This window comes from Lissotriton helveticus, chromosome 5_1 (assembly GCF_964261635.1).
Source record: "Lissotriton helveticus chromosome 5_1, aLisHel1.1, whole genome shotgun sequence".
NCBI classification, from domain to species: Eukaryota; Metazoa; Chordata; class Amphibia; order Caudata; family Salamandridae; genus Lissotriton; species Lissotriton helveticus.
Window position 1 is genome coordinate 2,108,501,842 of NC_136065.1, and position 27,279 is coordinate 2,108,529,120.

At 46.9% G+C, this 27,279-nt stretch overlaps 1 protein-coding gene across 1 annotated transcript in view; it reads right to left on the minus strand.

Annotated features, from left to right (window-relative positions):
• The window catches only part of GTF3C5 (general transcription factor IIIC subunit 5), a 98,426-nt gene that overhangs the window by 55,626 nt on the left and 15,521 nt on the right, over positions 1-27,279 (minus strand). The window contains exons 2-3 of the mRNA XM_078646161.1: positions 20,272-20,506; positions 11,852-12,050 (exon numbers count right to left, since the gene is read on the minus strand). Of these exons, the coding sequence (XP_078502287.1) occupies positions 11,852-12,050; positions 20,272-20,506 (434 nt within the window). The remainder of the gene's footprint in view (positions 1-11,851; positions 12,051-20,271; positions 20,507-27,279) is intronic.

Genomic DNA, 27,279 nt, shown 5'->3' on the forward strand with positions numbered 1-27,279 from the left:
ATATACTTTTTGCATTTTTCTAAGTGCCATGTGGCATTCATACATACCCATAGGGCATGTATGTGCGCCACATGTGCACACATGCATATTTCAGGGGTGCAACAGGTTGTCCTTTTGACACCCTTGCACCCTTGAAATTGCATTCACAATTTGCGAGTACCTAATGGGTACTCTCAAAATGCGAATGTCTTCCCATTCATTCCAATGGGCATCTAGGCCCATAGGAATGAATGGGAAAGTGTTCCTTAATTGCGAATCGCAATGAATGGGAAGGTATTCCTTAATTGCGGATCGCAATTTGAAGGTTCGCAATTAAGGAATACGTAAGAATCGCAATTAATAGTTGGAATCCTACATACATTTAATTTTGCGAGTCCTTAATAGCGATTCGCTAAAAATCGCTATTAAGGACTCGCAAACCGATTTTTTAACCCCTTCCATGCTCATGACGGGCCACGGCCGACATGAGTTACGGTGGGCGTGTGTGCACGATGGCGGGGGGGCGTCCGAACCACGCCCACTAATGGAATGTCTAGCACCGCGGCGGAATTCGCAACGCAGCCAAGGTGTTAATACATTTGCCCCATGATTACTGTGTACAAATTACCGGAACGCATTTGGACCTAGAAAGATGGCCACTGAGGCATCAGCCAGTCACTGAAGTTGGCCAACCTGGTTCCCAGAGCATGCCCTCTTCACTGACTTAGTACGAATGACTGCATCCTGCAGCACTAGGACAAAAGTAGATCTTGTGGGGGGAAACGTCGCTGCGCCGGGTAGAGATTCAAGGAGTTTCAAAGTCCCATAAGCTGACCTGAAGGCAGCCACATGGCATCAGAGAGCGCATAGAACCAATTTTACCAAAAAGTATAGCCCCTCATGGTAAGGATCTATGAACAAGTTTGGGGTCACAGCTCAGCCCCAAACATACACGGCCTGTATCATTCATTTTGTGCATGTTATTTTAATTTATCTCTTTACATTTATATCTATTTTACATTCCCTGGACTTGGGTGTCACTGGGTGAATATATCCTGTATCCGGGTTTCTAACACCCACCACTGACTAATAAGTGATTGTCTTCGCTGCTTAAAGGGAATAACTTGGTTACATAATAAGACTCCAATATTATTGTAGCCCTGGAGCTCCAGTGGTAAATAACAACCCCAACAAAGGGTACTGCCCCATAACCACGGCACCCCCAACCCCGATATAGGTAGCAGCTCTGTCCACTGTCCTACAGAGAGGAATTCCACAAGTGATTCAATGCTGCCACAACTGCAAGATCTGCCAAGTCCACCCTGAAGGCCAACAGGAACAACCGGCCCTCAATAAGGAGGGGCAATTACTGCTTCTACTTCCAGACTGGGAGCTTCGGTACCCACTGGCACAGCCTGCTCCAAACCGGCATTCGTGTTCTCGATACAGGGTCGCAGAAGCCCCTCTAGAACAATACCCATCCTTTATAACTCCATCAGTTTGGGGTGTTCTCACCTTTTCTTTCCAGCAGCAGATTAACTCTGCCCTTGGCAGGAACAAATCAAAAGTAAACATGTGGTCTTTGACAGTAACGTAAGCGGTAAGTCGAGGTACCTCCTTCGTAAGATAGTGTCCTACAATTGAATGAGTTACTCCCCTCCTGACTATAGAGATGTCGTGGGTTGCAGATGGCTTGCGAGTTTGGGTGCCGGGGTACGTGAGGGTTAGCATTCAGCCATTCCAGATCCCCATCATATGGCAGCAGCATCTACGCGGGACACAGCGCATAATTCATACATCGGAGACGCGCTTGTTTCAATTAAGCATTTTTCCCTGGAGCAATCGCTTACACCGAGATAAAGATGCGCCTCGAACATATGTACAATACCTGTGCACCTTAACTAGATATCGGTGGGTACTCCATCTTGAACCACCCTATGTCTATGCATCCAGACATCGTGATTCATACAAGCTTCTTAATGAAAGTATCACTTGTCATGGTCACAGTCACAGCTATCCCCTAATACAATCGCGAACAGCTTGGGTATGCCATTGCGATACCTCTGCTGGTTTGGTTGAGAGCAACTGTCCTACTTCACTAGGTGTCCAAACGAGCAATCTCAGTATATTGTAATCACCACCCTTCTGCACAATAGAGTCTGACTCGGCCTCCCCACCTATCTCTTTATGCTTGTCAATCCAATAATATTGGGCAATACTTCTTTTGAACGCCACAACCTTAATTCTACAGGTTGGAGCAGCGTGTGTACCTCAGGCAAACAGCCTAGGACAGATGTGTCACTCTACCTGACTTTTGCAGTTGAGTGACGCCATTCGTAGACATTTCACTACAATGGCACAGAATGTCTGAATACACCACACATCCTTTGTGAAATAATAGACTCGTGATTATTTCTTTAACAATTGATGATGAAATATTCATGATTGTTATTTTTGCATACTTTGAAATGTCATTTTTGCGTTAAATGTATAGCACATTTTCAAACTGATGTAACTACGCGGCTTGTTGTTTATGTCTCAATCAGAGGTCCAACCGGTGAGCCTGTTCGCTCGAATATGCTGGATCACTCGTTTAGTATCTTAAATCCAACACACCGATGAGTTATTATTCAGATTTTTTTACTCACTTTTACAGAGCGGTAGCTATTATAGAGATCCTGATGAAAGCCACAACACATCCTAGGTCTTAGGTTGAAACATGTTGATCACTACTTATTTTGCTCACCCACTTACTTGCACTGCACATTTCCCATCACTGCATCTGCTCACATTGGGTTTTAGGATTACCCCTTACATCTGAAAACATCCCTAAGCTCCTTCCTCGCAGCGAAGGTGTTATAGCCCGCATCATGACTAGGTTACATGATGCGAGGACGATTCCCCAAGATGAAGCATGACACCTTTGCTGTGTGAGGGAAACCGTCCTTCCACCCCCTTTGAGTCACTTTGCTTCCCTTCTTTGACGTCACTTAGTCTCTCCGGACCCCAGGGCTGTGTGTGTATTGATTAACTGTTCTGATACACCAGTACTTCACACTGTCCTCAAGGGCATTGATCCAAAAAGTGGTGATACCTGCTGATACCACACCCCTGTACTTTCATGTTTTATCACCGCCCTTCAGTTAAACAGAACCTACACAAGGCTGAGCATGGCAGGACAAAGTCGCGATGACGTCAGTCCTCCATGGTATAATGACGCCACTTCCTGCTGAAATGCAGGTGGAGATTAATGGGTGGCTCTCTGCATGCTGCCTGCTTTCAATAGGTGTGAGAAAGTGCCCTCTTTCTGCATGGTTGCCCCCACTTTTTGCTGAACTGCTGATGTACTTTGACTGAGTGTGCCCTGGGCTCCTGCCAATCAGGTACCCAGGGCCTATGTTCTTTAACTAAAACTGCATTGAAGACCAAACCCAATTGGCACTTTCTGGCCACAGGTCAGTCCATGGTAAATGGTACCACAGGTACCCAGGGCACTTTGACCAGGGAAAGTCTCTAAGTGCTGCAGCACTTATTGTGCCACCTTTAGGGACCCTATACCTTTACACTCATACACTGCCTTTGCAGGCTGCGTGTTTTGGTGCAGAATAAAGTTAAGAGTTGATATGGCACACATCCCTGTGTGCCATGCCTACAACCCACTGCCCTGGCATAGATCAGCCACCCCTCTAGCTAGGTGCACTGTACCAGTGGTGAGGGTACAGGGGCATGAGCCCTGTACCCCTACAGTGTCTAAGCCAATTCTTAGACATTGTAAGTGCAGTACTGCCATTAAGAGTATATGGTGCTAGGAGTTTGTAATTACGAACTCCACAGTACCATAATGGCTTTACTGAAAACTGCGAAGTTTGGTAACAAAATTCTCAGCATATTAAACCCACACTGATGTCAGTGAGGGATTTAAGGAAAACTGCACACAGATGGCATCTTAGAGATGCCACCTGAAAAATGTACAGATGGCATCTTAGAGATGCCACCTGAAAAATGGCCTGACACTAGTGTCCAGGATGAGTGGCTGCTCCCCAGCTGCCACCACCAGACATGTTTCTGGACCCCTGGGTCAAAAGCTGCTGCTCTTGGAGATCTGAAACAATGCACATCCTTAGATGAGGTGCAAAGCCTCCTCCCCCAGGTTGGACAGGTTCCACGAAGGGGAAGCTTTAAAGGCTTGCCACCTTTGTGAGCTTCCCCAGGCTTTTTGCTGCTCCCAGCAACTCGTCCCCGCCAGTTCTAGCCCACTCTAGTGAGGAAGGGAGGTGTGTCTACCCCAGCCAACCCCACCCCTCAAGTGGGGGAGGCGAGGTGAAGCACAACTCTCAGTACCCGCCATCTTGCAGATGGGGGACTCAGCCAACCAGAGTAAGGCATATGACCCCCTACAACTGGAGGGTGGCATAATAGGGGGTGTACCCCACCCAAAGGAAGGGACTCATTGGTCAACCTGTTACACCCCTAAATCTAGTATTTAGGGGCACCCCTGACCTTGCATCCACAGACAAGCAACGACCAAGAAGAAAAGAAGAAGGACTGAACAACCGCGCCGAAGCTAAGAAGAGGAGGACGCCCACTGACTTGGCCCCAGCCCTAACGGCCTGCCCCCACCTCTAACCTGCAGAAGCGAAATCCCGGTGTGTCCTGCAGCCAGCAACCTCAAGAACCCAGAGGACCTGCCCTGCCTTCCAAGGAAAAGACGGTCTCCCGTGAACACTGAATTTGTTCACCCACAGACTCCAGCTCCGGCAAAATCCGCGAGTGTGCACTATTCTGCACCCATTGCCCACGGCCCGCGTTCGAGTGGCCCAACACCACGAAGAGGTCTCCCCGGCGATTCTGACCCAAGATCCAGTGATCCCTGACATACCTCAAGCCTCCAGCCGATGCCTGCAGCCTAAACCCAGAGGTTCCCCCAACCGTGAACAGGAGCTGGAAAGAAGATCAGACCTTAAAAGACACCCCTGCACCGACAGCCTTGGGTGGCCAAACCGACGTTGTCTAGCCAACCCCCAGCATCCCAACTTACCTCTCCAAGGGATGGTCGCTCCCAGAAGACCTTCGTCCCCAAGCCTGCCGTGTGTTTGCAAACCGGAGAATCCCCATTGAAAGTAACAGGGCACCCGATGCGAAAACAGCACTCTGCACCCGGCCGCCCTAATGCCGCTGAGGGTATACCTTTGGTGCTAACTTGACTCCCGATTTGCCCTGAGCTAAAGTCCAGGAGCTTTGCTCCCACAACCTTTTGGCCTGTGCTTGAGCAGCCACCAACCAGAGCCTCCTATCCTCCATTGGGCCTCAGCACTCTGCACCCGGCCGACCTAGTGTCGCTGAGGGTGCTTTGAGAGTGCATCCTCGACCCTGGGAGACCCCTGAGTCTAACCCCAGAAAACCAACTCCCACAACAAAGTACTTACCTGTTAACCGATAACACTATTTACTCCCATAGGATAACATTGACTGTTTTCTGTTTTTAAGGGGGCATATGTATCATGCCATTTTCCCATTCGCAAACGGGCCGATTCTCAGAATGATCATCATCCCAAACGGCCATCACAAAATATGGAATCGCAAAATTTGCGATTCTCTATTTTGCGAATGCAGTTAAGGAATCGCAAATTGCGATGCCTTAAATGCACCCAAGTTGTGCGAATTTGCCTTAAGAAATCGCAAATTACCACCAACTTCAAGTTGGTGGTAATTTGCGATTTCCTAGAAAAATATACTTTTTTTGCATTTTTCTAAGTGCCATGTGGCGCCATACATACCCATAGGGTATGTATCAGGACACCCCCGCGCCGCACGGCCACCAGCTGCTGCGTGAGCCCCTCGACCCACTGCTGCTCGCAGAGCCTGCCTCTCTGACCCCGACCCTCTGCCTCGCTGATCCCGGCCCTCACAGTATCAGCGTGTACTATCTCTCTCTTCCCATTTGTGCCGTATTAATCAGTCTGTCTGTTTATTTTTCCCCATTTGTGCCGTTCAACCCCAGTTCTTTCCCTTCTGTGCTGTTTTAATTTTTTTTCCCTTCTTGATTATCCGCATCTGCATTTTTGTTCCCCCAGTGCTGTGTTGTATTTTCACTGCCCGCCCCGCTCCCCGCTTCCCGCCGCCGTGCTCGCGGCCACGCCCCTTTTGCCTTCTGAGCCCTCCCCGCCTCCCAGCTGATCCTCCCTCCCTCCCACTTGGCCATAAATGGCGACCGCGCGGATGCGCCGATTGTGTGCCGAAGGCGCGCCAAAGGTAAGCCCGTCTGCGCCCGTCCACGCCTGGACTGCGCCCAGCGCCAGGACCCCTGGCCCCCACCGACGCAAGACGACCCGACATACCTACGACGCCGCCGCCCTCAACGCACTCAATGACGGCCGGAACCCCGCCTGCTGCCGGGCCGCCCCGAAACGCTTCCACGGACCCTTCACCTGCTCAACCTGCAAGTTCACCTGCCTCCGAACATGCACCGCGCCCGCCAAGCCGAAACCCAGCAACCACCTCAAGTGCATCCTGCTCAACACCCGCTCCGTCCACAGACACGCCGTCGAACTTTGGAACCTGCTCGACACCACATCACCAGACGTTGCGTTCCTCACGGAAACATGGATGAACGCCTCCTCAGCCCCCGACATTGCCATCGCCATCCCGGATGGATACAAGATCATCAGGAGAGACCGCGTCAACCAGACCGGAGGAGGCATCGCCATCGTCCACAAGAACACCATCCGCATCACGAGCGAAGCCGACGACACCTTCACCGCCGCCGAACACCTCCACTTCCAGATTCACACCGACCCAAAGACGACCCTCAGAGGCACCCTCGTCTACAGACCCCCGGGACCACACACACAATTCAGCAAAGACATCACAGACTTCATCAGCCCTCACGCCCTCCCCTCCGCCGACTACATCCTCCTAGGGGACCTCAACTTCCACCTGGAGAACATCAAGGACCGCAACACCGCCGACCTGCTGGACAACCTCGCCAACCTCGGACTCAAGCAACTGGTCAACACCCCCACCCACTACGCCGGCCACACGCTTGACCCCATCTTCTCAACCAGCAAGCACATCGCCTTCAGCCACTCCACCGGACTTCACTGGACCGACCACAGCTGCGTCCACTTCAGCTTCAGGAAAACCACTACCCACCACCACCCGCAACAGGTTCCTCACAGAAGCTGGAGCAAGATCACCGCCGACCAGCTCACCACCTCCCTCAGCCGGAACCCACCTACCAGCACACCGGACCCCAACGAAGCAGCCCGCAACTTCACACAGTGGCTGACCGCCTGCGCCGACGACCTCGCACCACTGAAGAACCCTCCCAGCAGACCCAGAAGCAAGAAGGCCCCCTGGTTCACCGACGAACTCAAGGACTCTAAGAAGACCTGCCGCACCCTCGAGAAAGCCTGGCTCCTCGACCGGACCACTGACAACATGACCGCCCTCAAACACGCGACCCGCAAGCACCACCAGCTCATCCGCACCACCAAGAAGAAATCACTGAAGGATCGACTGGACAACAACGCCCACGACAGCAAGGAACTCTTCAGCATCGTCAAGGAGTTCTCCAACCCCAGCACCGGCAACAACGACATCACCCCGTCACAAGATCTCTGCGACTCCCTCGCCTCTTTTTTCCACCGCAAGATTGCCGACATCCACAACAGCTTCGGCGCACCCCCCTCGCACCCAACCGCTGAACCAACGCACCCCACCGCCACCCTCTGCAACTGGACCACAGTGACCACCGAAGACACAGCCCGCACGATGAACACCATCCACTCCGGATCTCCGACTGACCCCTGCCCCCACCACGTCTTCAACAAGGCCGACTCCACCATCGCACCCCAACTCCGAGACGTCATCAACACTTCCTTCGACACCGCCACCTTCCCGGAGAACTGGAAGCATGCCGAACTCAGCGCCCTGTTGAAGAAACCCACAGCGGACATCACCGACCTCAAAAACTTCCGCCCCATCTCGCTCCTCCCGTTTCCTGCCAAAGTCATTGAGAAGATCGCCAACAGACAGCTTGCCGCCTTCCTCTAGACGAATGGATCCCTCGACCCCTCGCAGTCTGGCTTCAGAGCCAACCACAGCACCGAGACCGCCCTCATCGCAGCCACCGACGACATCCGAGCCCTTCTCGACAACGGGGAAACAGCGGCACTCATTCTCCTGGACCTCTCCGCCGCGTTTGACACGGTCTGCCACCGCACCCTAGTCCAACGCCTCAGCAACACCGGCATCCAAGGGAAAGCATTGAAGTGGATCATCTCGTTCCTCGCTGGAAGAACACAGAGTCCACCTCCCCCCGTTTCGTTCCGAGGCCACCGAAGTCATCTGCGGCGTCCCGCAAGGATCATCACTCAGCCCCACCCTCTTCAACGTCTACATGAGACCTCTCGCAGCCATCGCACGCCAACACAACCTCATCTCCTACGCCGACGACACCCAGCTGATCCTCTCCCTCACCAGAGACCCCGACACCGCCAGAGCCAGCCTCCACGAAGGAATGAAAAACGTCGCCGAGTGGATGAAGAACAGCCGCTTGAAACTGAACTCAGACAAGACGGAAGTCCTCATCCTTGGACCATCACCCTCCGCCTGGGACGACTCCTGGTGCCCCCAGCCCTGGGCACCGCCCCCAAGCCGACAGACCAAGCACGCAACCTGGGCTTCATCCTGGACTCCTCCCTCTCAATGACCAGACAAGTCAATGCCGTCTCCTCTTCATGCTTTCACACCCTCCGCATGCTCCGCAAGATCTTCCGATGGATCCCGTTCGAAACCAGGAAGACAGTCACCCAAGCCCTCGTCACCAGCCGGATGGACTACGGAAACACCCTCTACGCCGGAACCACAGCCAAGTTACAGAAAAGACTACAACGCATCCAGAACGCCTCCGCCCGACTCATCCTGAACATCCCTCAACGCAGCCACATCTCCGGCCACCTGAGGAACCTGCACTGGCTCCCCGTCAACAAGAGGATCATGTTCAGGCTCCTCACCCACGCACACAAGTCTCTCCACGACCTGGGCCCCAAGTACCTCAACGACCGCCTGACCTTCCACACGCCCACCCGCCAGCTACGGTCCGCCAGCCTCGCCCTCGCCGCCGTACCACGCATCCGAAGAGCCACCGCCGGAGACAGATCCTTCTCCTACCTGGCAGCCAAGACATGGAACTCCCTCCCCATCCACCTTCGGATGACCCAGGACCACCTCGCCTTCAGGAGACAACTCAAGACCTGGCTGTTCGAGCAGTAGCGGCCCCCTTCCCCCAAGCGCCTTGAGACCCTTCCGGGTGAGTAGCGCGCTATACAAGTGTTATGATTGATTGATAGGGCATGTATGTGCGCCACATGTGCACACCTGCATATTTCAGGGGTGCAACAGGGTGTCCTTTTGACACCCTTGAAATTGCATTCACAATATGCGAGTACCTAATGGGTACTCGCAAATTGCGAGTGTCTTCCTATTCATCTAGGCCCATAGGAATGAATGGGAAAGTATTCCTTAATTGCGAATCACAATTTGCGATTTGCAATTAAGGAATACGTAGGAATCGCAATTAATATTGAAAATCCTACATACATTTCATTTTGTGAGTCCTTAATAGCGAGTCGCTAAAAATCGCTATTAAGGACTCGCAAAACGATTTTTTAACCCCTTCCATGCTCATGACGTCCCCACGGCCGACATAAGACACGGTGGGCGTGTGTGCACGACGGCCGGGGGGCGTCCGAACCCCGCCCACGAATGGAATGTCTAGCAGCGCGGCGGAATTCGTGACACAGCCAAGGTGTTAATACATATGCCCCATGATTACTGTGTACAAATTACGGAAACACATTTACTTATCTGTTTACAGTAAATGTCCCAGTGAGGTATCCAGGTATACTACACTGTATAAGAAAAGTAATCTGCAAAGTAACTTACATGACAACCTATTGAAAAGTAATTACAAAGTATATGTACAGTACTTGAAGGTATTGCAAATCCAGTAATTCTACTGTACCAACCAAAGTATATACACAACTGCAATTCAAACTGTATTGCTACTGCAAAGTATAAATCACTTACCTGTGCCAGGCTTGCTTGGTTATAAGAAATAAATACAACTCAATAATACTTTTATACAAATAAAATTGGTCTGAGTTCAGTCTTTGAGTGTGTGACATTCATTTGCTGATTGAGTGTGTACAGCAAATGCTTAACACTACCCTCTGATAATGCCTTACTGCTCGCCTACACTACCACAAATAAAGAGTAAGGTGCTATCTACTTTTACCTCTGCCTACCTTTGGGGCACATTGTGCACACTATACCTCACTTTGGTATAGTATATACAGAGCCAGCTTCCTACAGGAGGTAACAGAAAAAAAGATACACAAAAGATAACCCATAAACCAATTCGAGACCTGGGTACTTAATGTGTAAAAAACAATAACGTCTCAGTAGGTAATAATTGGAGGCAAGTATGTAAAGTGTAAAACATCAATTACAACTGAAAAGAAACAGGGAGACAACGATTGTATAAAGCGGTTATGTTATGTTATGTTATGTTATGTTATTTATTGTTTTGTATAGCGCAACGGTTACTCAAAAAGAGTGTCCCGGCGCTTTAGGTAAGGGGAAATAATACAAAATAACACAACACAGTTTAAAAGAAATGAACAACACACAGACAATAAAAGAAGAACTACCTGGAGGCCTACTGGGAGAACAGCCAGGTTTTGAGCCCTTTCCTAAACTCAAGAAGAGTAGTAGCCCCCCGAAGTGGGAGCGGCAACGAATTCCACATCTGTGGGGCCAATAGACTAAAAGAACGGCCACCCAGGCGGGCCCTCTTAACACGAGGGACCGCCGCCAAGAGTAGAGATTCAGACCTCAACGAACGAGCCGGATGGTAAAAGGCCAGTCTCTTTTGGAGATACTTCGCCCCCACCGCGTGGAGCGCCTTATAGGCCAGGGTCATAGCCTTGAAGGCGATCCGTTTGCGGATGGGTAGCCAATGCAGCGTCAGCAGTAGCCCAGAGACGCTGGTACGTCTATTTAGACCAAAAATGGCCCTGGCCGCCGCATTCTGCGCAACTTGAAGCCGCTGTAGCAGGTACTCTGGTAGGCCCAGGTAAAGAATGTTGGCATAATCCAACCTGGAGCCTATCAGAGCCTGCACAGTCAGCCTCCTATGCTCCTCTGACAGAAGAGGCAGAAACCTCCGCAGCATTTTTAATAGGCCGAAGCAGGTGCCGGTCACCCCAAGGATCTGGGCTTTCAACGTCAACCCCTTGTCCATCTTGACCCCCAAGTTTTTAGCCATAGGGGAAGAGCCGGATGGTGGGAACATGTTGACAGGCCACCATGCCTGCCAGCTGGGCTCTGTATCGCACCCGAAGAAGAGTACCTCCGATTTATCGGAATTGCACTTGAGGCTGTTCAGTTGGAACCATGTGAACACCGCCCCAAGGCAATTCCGGATACTCTCCCCGTCAAAGTCAGCCCCTCTCTCGCAAGAGAAAAGGAGCTGGGTGTCGTCGGCATACGACACGATCCGGGCACCAAATGACTCCGCCACCGCCGCCAAAGGGGCGGTCTATACTGAAAGAGCATTGAATAAAATTAATATATAAGAACTATTTACATTGAATGTGGGTGTAACCAAAACATTCGTGTGCACATCAGTGCTCGTGCAAAAAGTGATTGGCGCAAGTGAGGTGTGTGGCCAGAACATATAAAGGGAATTGCAATGACTCTAAAATGAAATACTATTTCTGAAGGCCTCACCAATCAATGGCTATATGTGCGCACCAGAAGCACACGCACGTGCACGCACACTCCCCATACACACAGCGATGCAGACCTGTGAGTCACGTCCGGTCGGTAGTAATAGTCCACGGGGTTGTCGAGGCGTGAGAAGATGGGAGGCGGGATATAGAGTGGGACATCCTGGGTGAAGAAGTCCTCCTTCTGAGGCTCCCGCATCAGCAGCTTGTCATACATGGATACAGGCTTCCCGTCAGAGTCTGTGTGCACTGCCAGGTACTGGAAATCACACATGCCTGTGAGGGAAAGAAGGCAGGAGAGGCAGTAAAAACCACGACATGCATGCGCGGCTGCTGCGGGCCGGACACAGGTCCATCATGTTAGCTTCATTCACCAAAGCATCCCTCTGAGGATGTGAGCTGTCTCCGTCAGACGGGTTCAAATGTGTGCTTCTACCTTAGTGCAGCTGCCTCACGTGCTGTCTTGTTGCATGCTACCTCACTCTATTCTGCCTCCGCCGGTGCTCTCTCCATGTGTGTTGCTACCTCAGTCTGCGCCGCCTAAGCGTGTGCTGCTACCTCACGTGCGGTCTCCTTGTGTGCTACCTCATTCTCTACTGCCTCAGTGTGTGCTCCTATCTTATGTGGTATGTTAGCCTATTTTTTGGACTGAAATGAATAGTGGAGAGATAAAAGAGGGAAGGATTTAGAAATATATATATTTTTTGTTTGTTTTTTTTGGAACTCATAGCAGTAGGAGGAGGCTTAGGATGAGTAAAAGGGAGGTGGAGGGGGAAGAGTCAGAGGGAAGGGTTTATAAGTGCTTGTTTTGGGAGATCGGTATAGTAAAACATGTATGAGATGATGCAAGGAGGGGTAGAGTAGGGAAGAGTCTAGAAAGGGTTAATTTGGGGATCATTGAAGTGGTATCGGGTTTGGGATGAATGAGAGAGTGGAGGTAGAGGATATATTGATAGAGGTATAGGGGAGAAATAGGGTAGTGCATTGGAAAGAGTAGAAGAAAGAGGTTTAAGATGAGTCAGAGAGTTGAGGTAGAGGATATATTGAGAGTGGCATACGTTGAAAAATAGGGTAGGGCATTGGATATGCTGAATTAGAAGAAAAGTAATAAATATATAGATCCATAAGTACATGGAAGGTATATGATGCATAAAGGAAGGTAGTATATGTAGATTAAAAACGCATTAAATAAAGTCCAGCTTTTAAGCGTTGTTGTACTTAAAATTATGTGTATTTATTATATATATATATATATATATATATATATATATATATATATATATATATATATATATATATATATATCTATATATACACACACACACACACACACACACACACACACACAAACACACACACAGACACACACACAGACACACACACACACACACTCATGATCAAGGGGTTGTCCCCAAAACGCATTGGGTCTTGACACTAGCTGAAATAAAATACCGCTGTCTCAACAATCGTGTCTACGGCGTGCCGTTTTGGAAAGAGGAGGCAGCATTTGGGGGAAAAAAATATATAAATATATATGAAGAAATCCGTCGAACAACCGCAGCAGCTTTGTCGTCGCTACTTCCCAGTAATCACGGACACGGACCAGCAGGATAGGTGCAAATTATTTTATTATGTGCTCTTTAGCCGCCATGTATATTTTGTAAATCAATAGTGAAGCAATTGTAGATTAAAGATGTACTTATTTATGCAGTCACTTAGATACATGTTAAAAACAGAATAATGTAACTATCAGTAATATGTACATTTGTTAAGCAGACCTAAAGAATGTCTATATATATTTTTTTAAAACAATTATAGGTACATATCTACAGTACCAATAAATACTTATATACAGAGAGATATGCTGTATATTTCTGTTTGCGTATGGTGGTTATGTGGGAAGAGCCAATTCTTGAGTCGTTTTCGGAAGATAAGGTGTTTATCCGTGGATTTTATGTTGCAATCTAAAGAGTTCCATAGTTTGGCTGCTTGAACAGAGAATGAGGTGCCACCCATGTTTTTTTTTCTTGTATCTTGGGATTTTGAGGCGAGGTGCCACTCTAGAGCAGAGGTTCCTTTGTTGAATGCGTTTGGTGATTTTATTCCAGATGAAGAGCGGTCCCGTTCCATGTATCGCTTTGTGGGTGATACAAAGCAGCTTGAACGTGGATCTTCTGGCAATCAGTAACCAATGCAGGGCTTTCAAGACAGGGGAGATGTGGTCCTGCAGTTTTATATGTAACTGTAGTCGGTCAGCCGAGTTCTGAATCCGTTGTAGTCTTTGCATGGTCATTCAAGGTGACCGTGGTAGAGGCTACTGGCATAATTTAGACAGAACAACGGATATTGTAGCCTGGACCTTGTGTGGAAATCCCAAATGAGGGAAAATTAGTCGCAGCGTTTTTATAGTAACAAAGCTCGATCTTGCTAGTTTGTTCACTTGGGCATTCATCAATAGCTTGGAGTCTATGGTCATTCTGAGGTTGCTTACTTCCTTCAATACTTTAGACGGTGTTCCCAGATCATTAGGCACCCAGGAATGGCACCCAGGATCTGGAACTCACTCCCTCCTGAAACAAGGCTCATCTCCTCCATCACAATCTTTAAGAAAGAAGTTAAAGCGATCCTCATGGCAAAATACACATGACCTATTACTCCGTATCACTCATGAATCTGCTCTGTAAGTCCTGCCCGACCTTGGCCTATTGTACCCCGTATTATCGAATTACGTAATTGTATACGCTCACTCTTTGTATTGTGTTATAATGTTTGATGCACCTGGTTGATTATGTATACTGTTATACTGTTGACGCACCTGGTTGACTTTGCACACTTTACCCTCTCCACCTCAACGATCCTTACTTCCCTTCTACTGTCGCACCTGTGGGACTATACATCCTGCACACACCCACCTCAACTTGGCCCACCTTTAAACTCTAAATACTCTAAACACGCTTAAGCAAGTATATGCTCCTTGTTATTGCACTTTATGCTATTGACGCAATTGTTTGTCTATACTCAGTGTACCTACACTACCACACCTGTGACCTACCTCATGTCCTTTGACCTACCTATGTAACTAGCACCTTGTACCTAACTACCTCATATATTACTTTGTATATACGCTTCTTTACTTTGTATTTTTACTTTGTATTTTTACTTGTAAAGCGCTCTGATATCTGCAAAGATCTTGTTCGCGCTGTATAAAACTCTCAAAATAAATAAAATAAATAAATTAGTCCACGCAGTGAGCGGGTCATAATGTTTTCAATCGCCACATGTCATTATTTCCATTTTGGAAGCATTCAATTTGAGATGGCTACAAGTCGTCCATTGATACACCGCTCTGAGACTACTGAAAATTGGTGAGTTTCCAATGTCTTTGGGGCATTCCACTTGAAGGAGTATTTGCGTATGATCTGCATAGTTATAGCAGGTGAGGGGAAATTGATTGATTAGTGCTAATAATTACTTCATGTAGATGTTGAAAAGCATAGGCGAAATAATAGAGCCTCGAGGGACCCCTGCTTTTGTGAAGTACAGTTTACACGAGAAAGATGGGGTATGGAGAAGCGGAGAATCGTGGCTCAGTGGTTAGAGGCGGCAGACCCGGAAGCTGAGATCGGCCGTGGACCAGGGTTCGATTCCCCGCCTCAGCGGGTCTCGGGCTCATAAATTCCACGGTCTCGATAATTCTCGCTCCAGTGCCTACTCGACTCACGGGGTCACACTCTGCGACTCTGGGCAATAGCTTGCTTAATCTCCACTACGGCCCCTCGTGGTGGGATGCCTGGCTTTCACCCTGAGAACACCCTGCCGGGGTTTCTCACAGGGGAATACCAGGACGGGTTCCCTAAGCAAGCGCCAGGATGCCCTTTGGGTGACAGGTTTGCGCTATATAAGTACACCTACACATTTACATGGATGACATTAGTTCTGTTGCGAAGGTACGATGTGATCCAGTCTAGAGCAGTCCCCTCCATGCCGGCTTCATAGAGTCTTTGTATCAGAGTGTCATGGTCAACCACGTCAAAGGCAGCCGAAAGGTCCAAGAGAAGTAGTGCAGTAACCCCGTTGCAGTCAACTGTTTTCTTCAAGTCATCCCAGACGGCAAGGAGGGCAGATTCTGTGCCTCTTCCTGGACGGAATACCGTTTGGAAGTCTGAAAGTATGGCATTATCTTCAATGAACTGTGACATCTGGGCGAACGCTCCTCTTTCTTTCAGTTTGCCCAGGAAAGGTCAATTTATAATCGGTCTGGAGATGTCAGGTTTCAGTGTGTCCAAGTTTGTTATCTTCAGTAATGGGCGTATGGATGGCTTTTTGAGTTCTTCTGGAAATATTCCGGTAGTTAAGGAGTTGTTGAGGATTCTTCTTACTGGAGATGCAGCAGAGGTTGTTAGAAGAATTGTCTTGCTTTGACCAGGTCCATACATTCATCATGTGAGATGTATTGGGCGGAACGGAGAGGATGGAATACAGAATTCTTGGATTGTTGTTTTGTAAAAGGGTTAGCGCTGATACTTTGCCTTTGTTTTAAGTGTGAGTCCAACGTGTCTGCTTTGTCCATGTAATGATTTGTCGGTTTGTCTGTGAAATCTTGAGTAACCTGATGAGCTCCTTCTCGGCAATTTGGTTTATAAAAAATTGATTGAGAATTTTATAGAATTCTTTACTTACACATTTAGCATTTTGAATTCTGTCTGATTAGTATCTTTTCTTTGCTTTGTTGATAGCTGACTTGTATAATCTGTTAATATTCTGTAGGCAAAGTTTGCCTTGATTGGTGTTTGTTTTAAGTCAGGCACATTCCAGCTTTCTAATTTGTTGTTTTATCTCTTTTATCTCTGTATGTCTCCAAGGTGTTTGTTCTCTTTTGTTCTGTTGTGTGGTTTTTAGTGGTATCAGGATATCAAAAGCTTCTTGTAGCCACTCATATAGTTTTTAACATAATCTTTTGTTTCTAGATCTGTACTGGATGTTAGTTTTGTATCTAAGTGTTCCAAATTGAGTTTGATCCACGGTCCATAGGTGGATGCAAGTAAGGTGGTTTTTACGTGCGTCGCTTAGTGTTGTTTTAAGTTGGAAGGCAAGCAAATGGTGGTCTGACCATGTGACTGCAGTCATAGTCAGTATTAGCAAAAATTAAATCTAGGATGTGTCCAGCAATGTGTGCGGGTTTGTAGACGATCTGATGTAGGTTCAGGGAGTCTAGGCCAGCTGCGATTGTTTTTGGATGGGGCATATTGGGTTGTGGAAACCAGATGTTGAAGTCACCCAGAACGCATAAGTTGGAGTGAAGTGTTAACAGGTTTGAAACCGTGTCTGGAAGTATGTCTGGGAATGTCGCATTTCTAGGTGAAGGTCTGTAAAAGAGCAGGAAGTAACTGGAAGAAGACGGTGTAGGATTGCATCTGGTGAAAAGGGTCTCACAATTTTTTATGGAGATATTCTCAACTTTAGTGATATGTAAGTTTGCCTGAACCTAACAGCTAGGGACCCTCCTTTTTTGCCTACACGATTTTGGGTGATAGTTTGATAGCCTAGAGGAACGGTTTCATGCAGGACTGGAGCCATATCATCTCCTAACCATGATTCAGTTAGGAATAGTATGTCTAGTTTTGCATCAGAAAGAAGGTCGTAGATGTGATGTTTGATTTTAGAGAGCGATCAAGAATGTATTACTAGACAGTTTAGAGAATGTGCTTGGTGATGGTGTAACTTTGTTTTGTAGAGGAATTAGCAGTGTTTTGGGAAGAGGTGTCGCGCAGTGGCCAAGGCAGCGGACTCCGGGACACAGGGTCATGAATCGATCCCCGGCACCAGCGACAGGTTAGCCCAGCCCCATGTGACTCTAGACAATAGCTCACTTAATCGTCCTGGTGGCCCCCAGCGCACTGAGACCCTTAGGGGTGATTAGTTCATGCTTTACAAATATTGGGTTTATTTTGTGGGCTTCCAGCAGCAGTGTCCTTAGTGCTGGTATTAGGTATATGAGGATAGCAAGTGTGTAGCTTTTCTGTATCGTGTTCCTCGTCCAGCAGGCTAAGAAGGTATTTTGATGTGTCTGCGTGTGCAGGTGGTGTAGACGGTGTTCGAGAGCGAGTTGGTGTGCTGTGTTGGTTTTTTGGTGTATCCTTGTTGTGCAGTAGATGGGCACGTGGTCCCTTCATGTGGGCAGCTAACCCGTTATATACTGCCTCAGCCTGTGCTTCTACCTCACCTGCTGCCTCCACATGTGCTGCTATCTCAGTTTGCTGTAACTCAGCACATTTTGCTATTTCAGTTTGTATTACTGCTGCTTCAGCTAATATGGCCACAGAGCCTGTTCTGCCTCATCCTGATCCAACATGCTACCACCTCATCCTGCTCCAACACACACTGTGCTGCTACTGCTTCATCCTGATAACGCCTCATCCTGATCCAACACAATGTGCTGTTACTGTCTCCTCCTGATCCAATATGTTATCAGCTCATCCGGATCCAACACACAGAGTGCTGCTATCTCATTCAGTCCTGTGTGCTGCTACAGCCTCATCCTGATCCAACACAATGTGCTGTTACCGCCTCCTCCTGATCCAACATGAGATCTCCTTATCCTGATCCAACAGTGATCCAAGACCGGCTCCTTCTGATCCAACATACAGTATGCTGCTACCATCTCATCCTGATCCAGCAAAGTGTGCTACTGCTGCCTCATTCTGATCCAACACGCTGTGCTGTTACCGCCTCATCCTTATCCAACATGTTATCACCTCATCCTGATCCAACATGTTAACGCCTCATCCTTATCCAACATGTTATCACCTCATCCTGATCCAAAATGTTATTGCCTCATCTTGATCCAACATACAGTATGCATTTGCCGCCTCATCCTGATCAAACACACACTGTGCTGCTGCCCCATTCCTGATCCAAACAATGTTCTTTTACTGTCTCCTCCTGATCCAACATGTTATCGCCTCATCCTGATCCAACATACAGTGTGCTGCTACAGGGTCATCCTGAGCCAACACACAGTATGCTGCTGCCGCCTCATCCTGATCAAACGCACACTGTGCTGCTGCTGCCTCATCCTGATCCAACACAATGTTCTTTTACTGCCACCTCCTGATCCAACATGTTATCGCCTCATCCTGATCCAACATACAGTGTGCTGCTACCGCCTCCTCCTGATCCAACACACACTGTGCTGCTGCCGTCTCATCCTGATCAATCACAATGTGTGCTGCTGCCACCTCATCCTGATACCGCCTCATCTTGATCCAACACTCAGGGTGCTGCTATCTCAGTCAGGCCTGTGTGCGCTGCTGCCACCTCATTCTGATCTGTTGCTATGCGTGTTGCTGCCCCAGCCCTTCCTTTCAAGTCTGCTGCCGCCTCAGCCTATTCTGCCTCATTCCATTTTACCCTGATGAAGGCTGCAGTCTTCTCCTGCAGCCTCAGTCTCCCAACGTCTGCTCCTACCTCAGTCTGCAAGGCCTCATGTCCTGCTAGGTTTATGCTCCATCTCGTTCCATTCTGCTACATTTCTACCTCTGTTTGCGGATGTTGGCTACGTCTATAGTGCCTCGTCCCATTTCATCATCTTGTGGCTGCTGCCTCTGTCTGTCCTGTCCTGCTGTTTACTGCTGCTACGCTGCACATCTCTCAGCGTGTGCTACAACCCCAGTCTGTTCGGCCTCAGATGTCCTACTAACTTAGGTCCTGGTTTGGATCTCGGCGACTGGTTACTCAGTCACAATGGTGACAGAAATCCCGTCCGCCGAAATATAAATCCAAAAGAATATAATGGGATTTATATTTCGGCGGATGGGATATCCGTCACCATTGTGACTGAGTGACCCGTCCGCAGAGATCTGAATCAGGCCCTTCGTCTGCTCCACTTTCTTCTGTTCTGCTTCCATTCTACCTCTTTTTGTGGGAGTTGGTCTGTCCAGCATGCCTCAATCCAACCTGCCTCTCTGTGCTGCAACCCAGCTCAGTTCCACCTCATTTGCTCCTGAATCGGTGTGCCTTGCCTCATCTCGCCCTGCCTCACTCCGCTCTCTCAGTTTGTACAGCCTGCAGTGTATCGCCCTACTTCGGCATGTACTGCTCCTGCACTGTACATGTTCCGCTTGGGCGGGAAGGAGTGCAGGCTTGTTACAACAGCGCCTGGATACCCTCACGGGTGACAAGCAGAGATATACAAACCCACCTTACAACTTAAAAGGTACACAACTACATTCTGCACACAAATCACAGCAATGCATTCTGATTATATTGCAGAAGACCCCTCAACAAACTGTTCAGGAGCGAATTCCTTAAAAACTAGGGTATTTATTTACCCTGATTCTTGCCCCACCTTGGTGACAGTAGAATTCCACACACAGCAGCCATCAAAGGTAGAATCAAGCTTCAGGACACAAGTGACCTGCACTGTCCTCAAACAGCAAGGAGAAGACCAATGCAACAAAACCTCTCAGCACAAATAAAAAGAGACATGAGCGCTCACCTTGAAACTTGTAGACCGTGCTGATGATGCCCAGGACGTCCATCTTCAGCTTCTGCTTGGGGTCGGGCCCACGAGGCGTGGGGACCCCCTCCGCGGGGCGCCTCCGCCGCCCAGTCTTCCGCCTCACCCGCAGTAACATGCTGGTGGTCGGGAAGCGGTTGGCGCACACAGGATGGCAATAGGGGTCTTTTGGCCGGAAGTATAACTCGAGTCTCCTAGACGGGTCAGCATGAACCTATTGGAGAAAGGGGAAAAGAAAAGAGAAGTGAGGAAATAACCTAGCAACCTGGAGGAGGCTCAATAGACAATATTAAGATTTTTAGGCAAGTCACTGCCTTTATCATACATCATGCCTCTTACTGGGTAGCAGCTTTAAATACACACACACACACACACACACACACACACATATATACACACACACACACACATACATATATATATATATATATACATATACATATACACACACACGTATATACACACACGTCTACATTTATATATACACACACACATATACATATATATATATATACACACAAACACGTATACATTTATACATACATACACACATATATATATATATACACACACACACACACATATATATACACACATGTATACATATATATTAGGTTATGCACTGAAAAAAACACACTCTTTGGGCCAGATGTAGGTAATTCCGATTTACCGACTCTTAAATACCGACTCATACCGAATTGGTATTTAAGAGTCGGTAAATTGGAAGAAGGCAGATGTAGGTAAAAAATTACCGAATCTGTAAGAGTTGGTATTTACCGATTCTGTAAATACCGATTCTGTATTTCCCATTGATTCCTATGGGCCTTGAAGCCCATAGGAATCAATGGGAAATACAGAATCGGTATTTACAGAATCGGTAAATACCGAATCCTGCAAGGGTGCAGGGGGTGTCACTTTGACACCCTCTAGCACCCCAAGTACAGGCTAGTGTGACATGTGGCACACATACATGCCCTAAGGGCATGTCTGTGTGTCACATTGCACAGGTGTGCATGCACACCAGAATTCGGTATTTTACCACCGAATAGGATTGGGTGGTAAAATACCGACTTTTAAGGGCCTGTGGCACTCTTAGGAGTGTCACCTACATGTGGATTTACAGAATCGGTATGTTTACCGATTCGGTAAAATACCGAAGTGGTAAATTTACCGAATCGGTAAATATACCGATTCTGTAAATAACTACCCACCTATATCTCAAAAGCCAAATACCGGTCGGTAACGGCCGAATTCGGCCGTTACCGACCGGTATTTGGCTACCTACATCTGGCCCTTTGCATCTTAAGTGTAGATTCAAAATTCTTTAGTTTTCGTCCACTGGACGGGACTAACCATTTATACATCATAAGTATCACCTGCGAGCTTCCTCTCCTCGTTGCCATGCCTGTGAAAAAAGGTGAGAGGAGCCTGAAACACGTCGGGAAATATGGCGGATGTAAGCTGTACCTACCGTACTCCTGGTTGATGCTGCCTTGCTGAATAAAGTTGAATACGTCGTGAGTGGGCCTCCAAGTGGCGTGTGCTTTCATTTGGAACATTTATACACACACATACATACACACACACACACACATATATATCTATCTATATATATATATATATATATATATATATATATCTATATATATATATATATATATATATATATATATATATATATATATATATATATATATATATATATAAATTCACTGAAAAAACCATAGGTTTCAGGCCTTATATAGTTAGGAATTAGCTTTTAAAAAACCTTTGAAATTCACTCAAAAAACTATAAGTTTTAGGGGTGTTATAGTTAGCTGGACATTTCACTCATACAAAACCATTGAAATTGCTCCTATATAGTTAGCTGTACTAACTATATTTCGCGCACCCGCAATCCACTGCTGATGATGTCACATATTACATCATTCATGACATGGTCAGTGATATCACTGATGACATCTCAAATGACATCAATGATGACATCATCCATGTGACAATCACATACACCTTTTCATACACTAGTAAAATCTTTCATCACTCTTTGTAAAATACAGAGTATTTTAAATCGCGATATTCCAAATGATTGAAAATGACTTTTCTTGAGAAACATTTGGATTTGGATTATCATGTCCTATACTTTGGAATTTTTGAAAGACTGACTTTGAGGATGCTATAAATTACTCAAGTGTGCCCGAATTGTGTGGGTAAAATTGATACCTAGTCACTTTGAATAAGAATGTACTTACGTCTCGTCTAACATTTGGAAGAAATATCTAGTTATATCACAACAGGATACCGACATAACTTGAAGGAAATAAGAACGCCCTGAAGAAGTTCTGTTGTACAGAACGAAATGCGTCGGCTGGCTGTGGTACATAAACTAAAGGAAAATAAAAGCATTTGAATATACACCAAGATTCAGCGCTTCAATAAGGACTCTAAGTGATATGATTTGATTGGACTTGTTATGCAAGTGGTGCTGTGCCAAACTTTGGAATATTCTCCACTACTCTCTACTACTCACTCTCTACTACTCCACTACTCTCTAATACTCACTCTCTACTACTCATTCTCTACTACTCTCTCTCTACTAATCACTCCCTACTACTCACTATCTACTACTCTCTACTACTCACTCTCTACTACTCACTCTCTACTACTCCTCACTCTCTACTACTCTCTCTACTACTCTCTCTACTACTCTCTCTACTACTCTCTCTACTACTCTCTACTACTCACTCTCTACTACTCACTCTCTACTACTCACTCTCTACTACTCACTCTCTATTACTCTCTCTCTACTACTCTCTACTACTCACTCTACTACTCACTCTCTACTATTCACTCTCTGCTACTCACTCTCTACTACTCACTCTCTACTACTCACTCACTCTCTACTGCTCTCTACTACTCACTCTACTACTTACTCTCTACTACTCTTTACTACTCACTCTCTACTACTCACTCTCTACTACTCACTCTACTACTCTCTACTACTCACTCTCTGCTACTCTCTCTACTGCTCTCTACTACTCACTCTCTATTACTCACTCTCTACTCTCTACCTCCGGCGGCAGGTTAGCCCAGCACCATGTGACTCTGGGCAATAGCTCGCTTAATCTTCCCGACGGCCCCCAGCGCCTAGAGACCCTTACGGGTAATTGTGCGCTTTACAAATGTGGACTTTTTTACTCGTCTCTACCTTTCTACCTCTCTACCTCTCTCTACACGCACACATATACACATATATATATATACATATATATGCATTTATATATATGTATGTGTATATATATATATACATACATATATAAACATATATAATCTGCATATCTATATAAATACAAATATAAATGCATGCATACATATACATTTATTTTATTTATTTATTTCAAAAGTTTTATATAGCGCTGCTGGACCCAAGAGTATCAGAGCGCTTTACATGGAGGTGAGAATCAACGAATGTTTGTGCGAGAAATAGAGAAACAAAAAGCAAAATATACGTAATGGAAGCAGTATACATAATATAGCAAATTACATAATGAAAGTGAAATCTGTAGAGCTAGCGTTATTAACCCCAGTATTTGTTGAGAAGGAGTACTTTGAGTTCTTTTTTGAAGAGAGAGTAAGAGGGGTTGCAGCGAAGATCTTTGGGGAGAGAGTTCCAAATTGTAGGAGCATTGCCAGAGAAAGCACGGGATTGGGTCTTTTGACATTTGAGTCTAGGAGGGATAAGGACAAGGGAGTTTGTGCTTCTCAGGGACCTGGAGCATCCTGCTTTGTGTAGTTTGTTTGAAAGGTAAGAAGGTGTGTTTTGGTGGAGAGCCTTGTGTGTGATGCAAGCGATCTTATAGGTGGATCTTCCTTCAATTGGGAGCCAATTGAGGATCTTGAGGGTAGGGGAGATGTGATCAAACTTTTTACAGTCGGAGATGAGTCTTGCAGCTAGATTTAGGACAGATTTGATCGGTGCAAGATGGATTTTAGGTGTGCCGGCCAGAGTTGCGTTACCATAGTCGATCCTAGAAAGGACAAGCGATTGGACAACAAGTTTGAAGTCGGCTACTGGTATAAATGGTTTACATTTTCTTGAGTTGTAGAAGGGTGAAAAGGGCACTTTTTGCTGCATTTTTTATGTGGGGTATGAGATTGAGGTTCTGGTCAATACTGATGCCTAGGGATTTAACGGAATTAGAAGTGGAGAGTGAACAGTTAAGAGCTTTGATGTCATTGATCCAGAGTTGGATGGGAAGGGAATTGTTTTTGGGGGAGAATAGTATGATTTCAGTTTTTTTCGGGTTAAGTTTGAGATGGTTTTGATGGAACCAGGTTTGAACTTCAGTCAAGGTGTCATTGAGGTGAAGTATGTCTTTGTGGGATTTGATCTTGTAGTATAGTTGGGTGTCATCGGCATAGAGGTGGTAACTGATATTGGCTTGTTTGAGGATGAGAGTGAGTGGTTCCATGAACAGATTGAATAGGGTTGGGGAGAGGATGGATCCTTGAGGGACGCCGAGTGAGACGGGTTGGGGTTTAGAGAGGAAGTGGTTGAGCTTGATTTGTTGTGATCTGTTATGAAGGAATGAGGAGAACCAATTTAAAACATTACCTGTAAGGCCAAATCGAGCTTTAAGAATGTTGAGAAGGGTGGGGTGGTGTACAGTATCAAAAGCAGAAGAGAGGTCAAGGAGGATTAGTATTGAGGATTCCCCACTATCTAGTGAGCGATGGATGTCGTCAGTAATGTTTAGCATAGCAGTATCGGTACTACATCCTTTTCTGAAGCCAGATTGGAAAACATCAAGTAGATTGTAGGTGATGATATGTTTATCTAATTGTAGTAGGACACATTTCTCTAGGGCTTTAGAGAGGAATGGAAGGTTAGAGATAGGGCGAAGGTTGCTGAGGTCATTGGGGTCAGTCGTGGGATTTTTTAGAATAGGTGTGATTTGACCAAGTTGAAGAGAGGCGGGAACGCAGCCAGTGGAAAGAGAGGAGTTGATGATTTTGGTCCATATAGGTGCGATGATAGAATTAAGTTCTTGAACCAGGTGTGCGGGAAGAGGATCTTTGGAGTGGGAGGAAGGTTTGAGTTTGGTAATGATATTAGTGATCGTAGATTCAGATACTGGACTAAAGTCACTCCACAAGGCATTGTTTTTAGCTGGGGTGATGAGTTCCAGAACGGGGCCAGGTTGGGAGAGAGCCGGGAGGGCTTGAGAGGGATTGAGAGGAGTTGATATAGAGAACAGAAGTGAGTTAGAGGATGGGGCGAGGGTGTGTTGGGTGGGGGGAGGTTGGAGTGAGAGCGGGAGGGAGGAGAAGGATAGTTCGATCAAGTTGATTTTGTCAGTAAAGAATCTAGCGATTTCTTCACATCTGTCGGTAGAGGCTAAAATTTTGGAAGGGCCAGTGGAAGTTTGTTTTTTTACAATGTTAAAGAGTTCACTCGGGCGGTTTCTCGCCTGATCAAGCTGAGTCCGGAGAAAGGAGGCTTTTTCATTGAAGATATGTTTTTTGTATTGGGCTCTAGCGGCTCTGAGTAGAGCCAGATTTTCAACGGTCGGATGCTTCCTCCAGACCCTTTCAGAATGTCTAAGGGATCGTCTTTGATTATTTAGATCGGTATTGAACCAAGACTTAGGAGGGATATTTTTTTGTTGTTTGAATTTGATTGGAGCAATTTGGTCGAGGGCTTCACGAATCGAGTTATTATAGTGGTTAGTTAGATCGTTGGTGCTATCAGAGAGTGGAGGAAGAAGTAAGTGGTTCTTAATTGTCGATTTCAATTGTCCAGGGGGAATGAGGTGAAGGTTGCGTGTGGGTTTTTTAGGTAAAGTGATGGTGGGGGTGCTGCGAGGAACAGATCTATTCATGGTAAAAAGGATTAGGTAGTGGTCAGACCAGTCAACCGGAAGTATGTTAGATAGGGAGGCCAGATCACCGCTGGTCATGATAGCATCAAGGGTGGCACCTTTGTTATGGGTAGGAGAATGGCAGATTTGGGTCAAATTGGTGACATCCATGGTGTCATTGAATATGATGACCGCAGGGTCATCCTTTTTGTTCCAATGGATGTTGTAGTCACCGAGAAAGAGATTGTTAGAGTGTGAGAGTGACGCTTGGATAATAAGATCAGTCATCTCTTCCGTAAAGGGGATGTTATTACCCGGGGGGTGGTAGATCGAGTGCAGCCGGATGGAGGGGGAGTCAGGTATCGTGAGATCGGCGCAGAGGTATTCAAAGGATGAAGGATCTTGAAGGGGGACAAGTGAGATGTTAAGTTCAGTTTTGAAAATTAAGGCAAGTCCACCTCCTGTTTGTTCAATTCTATCTTTCCTAATGATAGAATAGCCAGGGGGAATAAGTAAGTCAAGGATGGGGGTAGAGTGGGCGGTGAGCCAGGTTTCAGTTAAGAAAGCGATGTCAATGTCTTCGCTGAGAATGATTTCAGCAATCTCAGTGGCATGGCATGAGGCGGAGCGGCAGTTGATCAGCATGCAACATAGGGGAGTTGGGTCGGGTGATTGTGAGGGAGGACAGGGGGGGATAGGTCTAAGTTGTTGGGGAGGTCTCTGGGAGGTCAAAGGAGGGGGGAGTCTGCTAGTTCCTAAGAGTACTGGGATATTAGATTGATGAATCAGTGGAGAGGTGGGCAAGGGTGGGGAGGGCGAGATGGGAGCGTTCGTAGATAAGTTACTTTCTACGGATGGTGGGTGAGTACCAGGATGCTGCGGTGAGGGTCTTATGTCCAAGTCGGGCGGGATAATTTGGGAAGGATGGGTGTGAATGGGACTGGTTGTGTCAATATTGGAGTGGGGGGGCGTGTTGCTGTAGGTAAGCGTGTTAAGAGGACAGAAAGTGGGAGTGTTGTAGAGAGTGTCAATGTGTGAGGGGATGGTTTTGGTAAGGAGGGAGATCTCGTTTCTGAGGGAGGAGAGTTCTAAAACTAAGGATGTGATGACCAGTTCAATATTGGGGGAT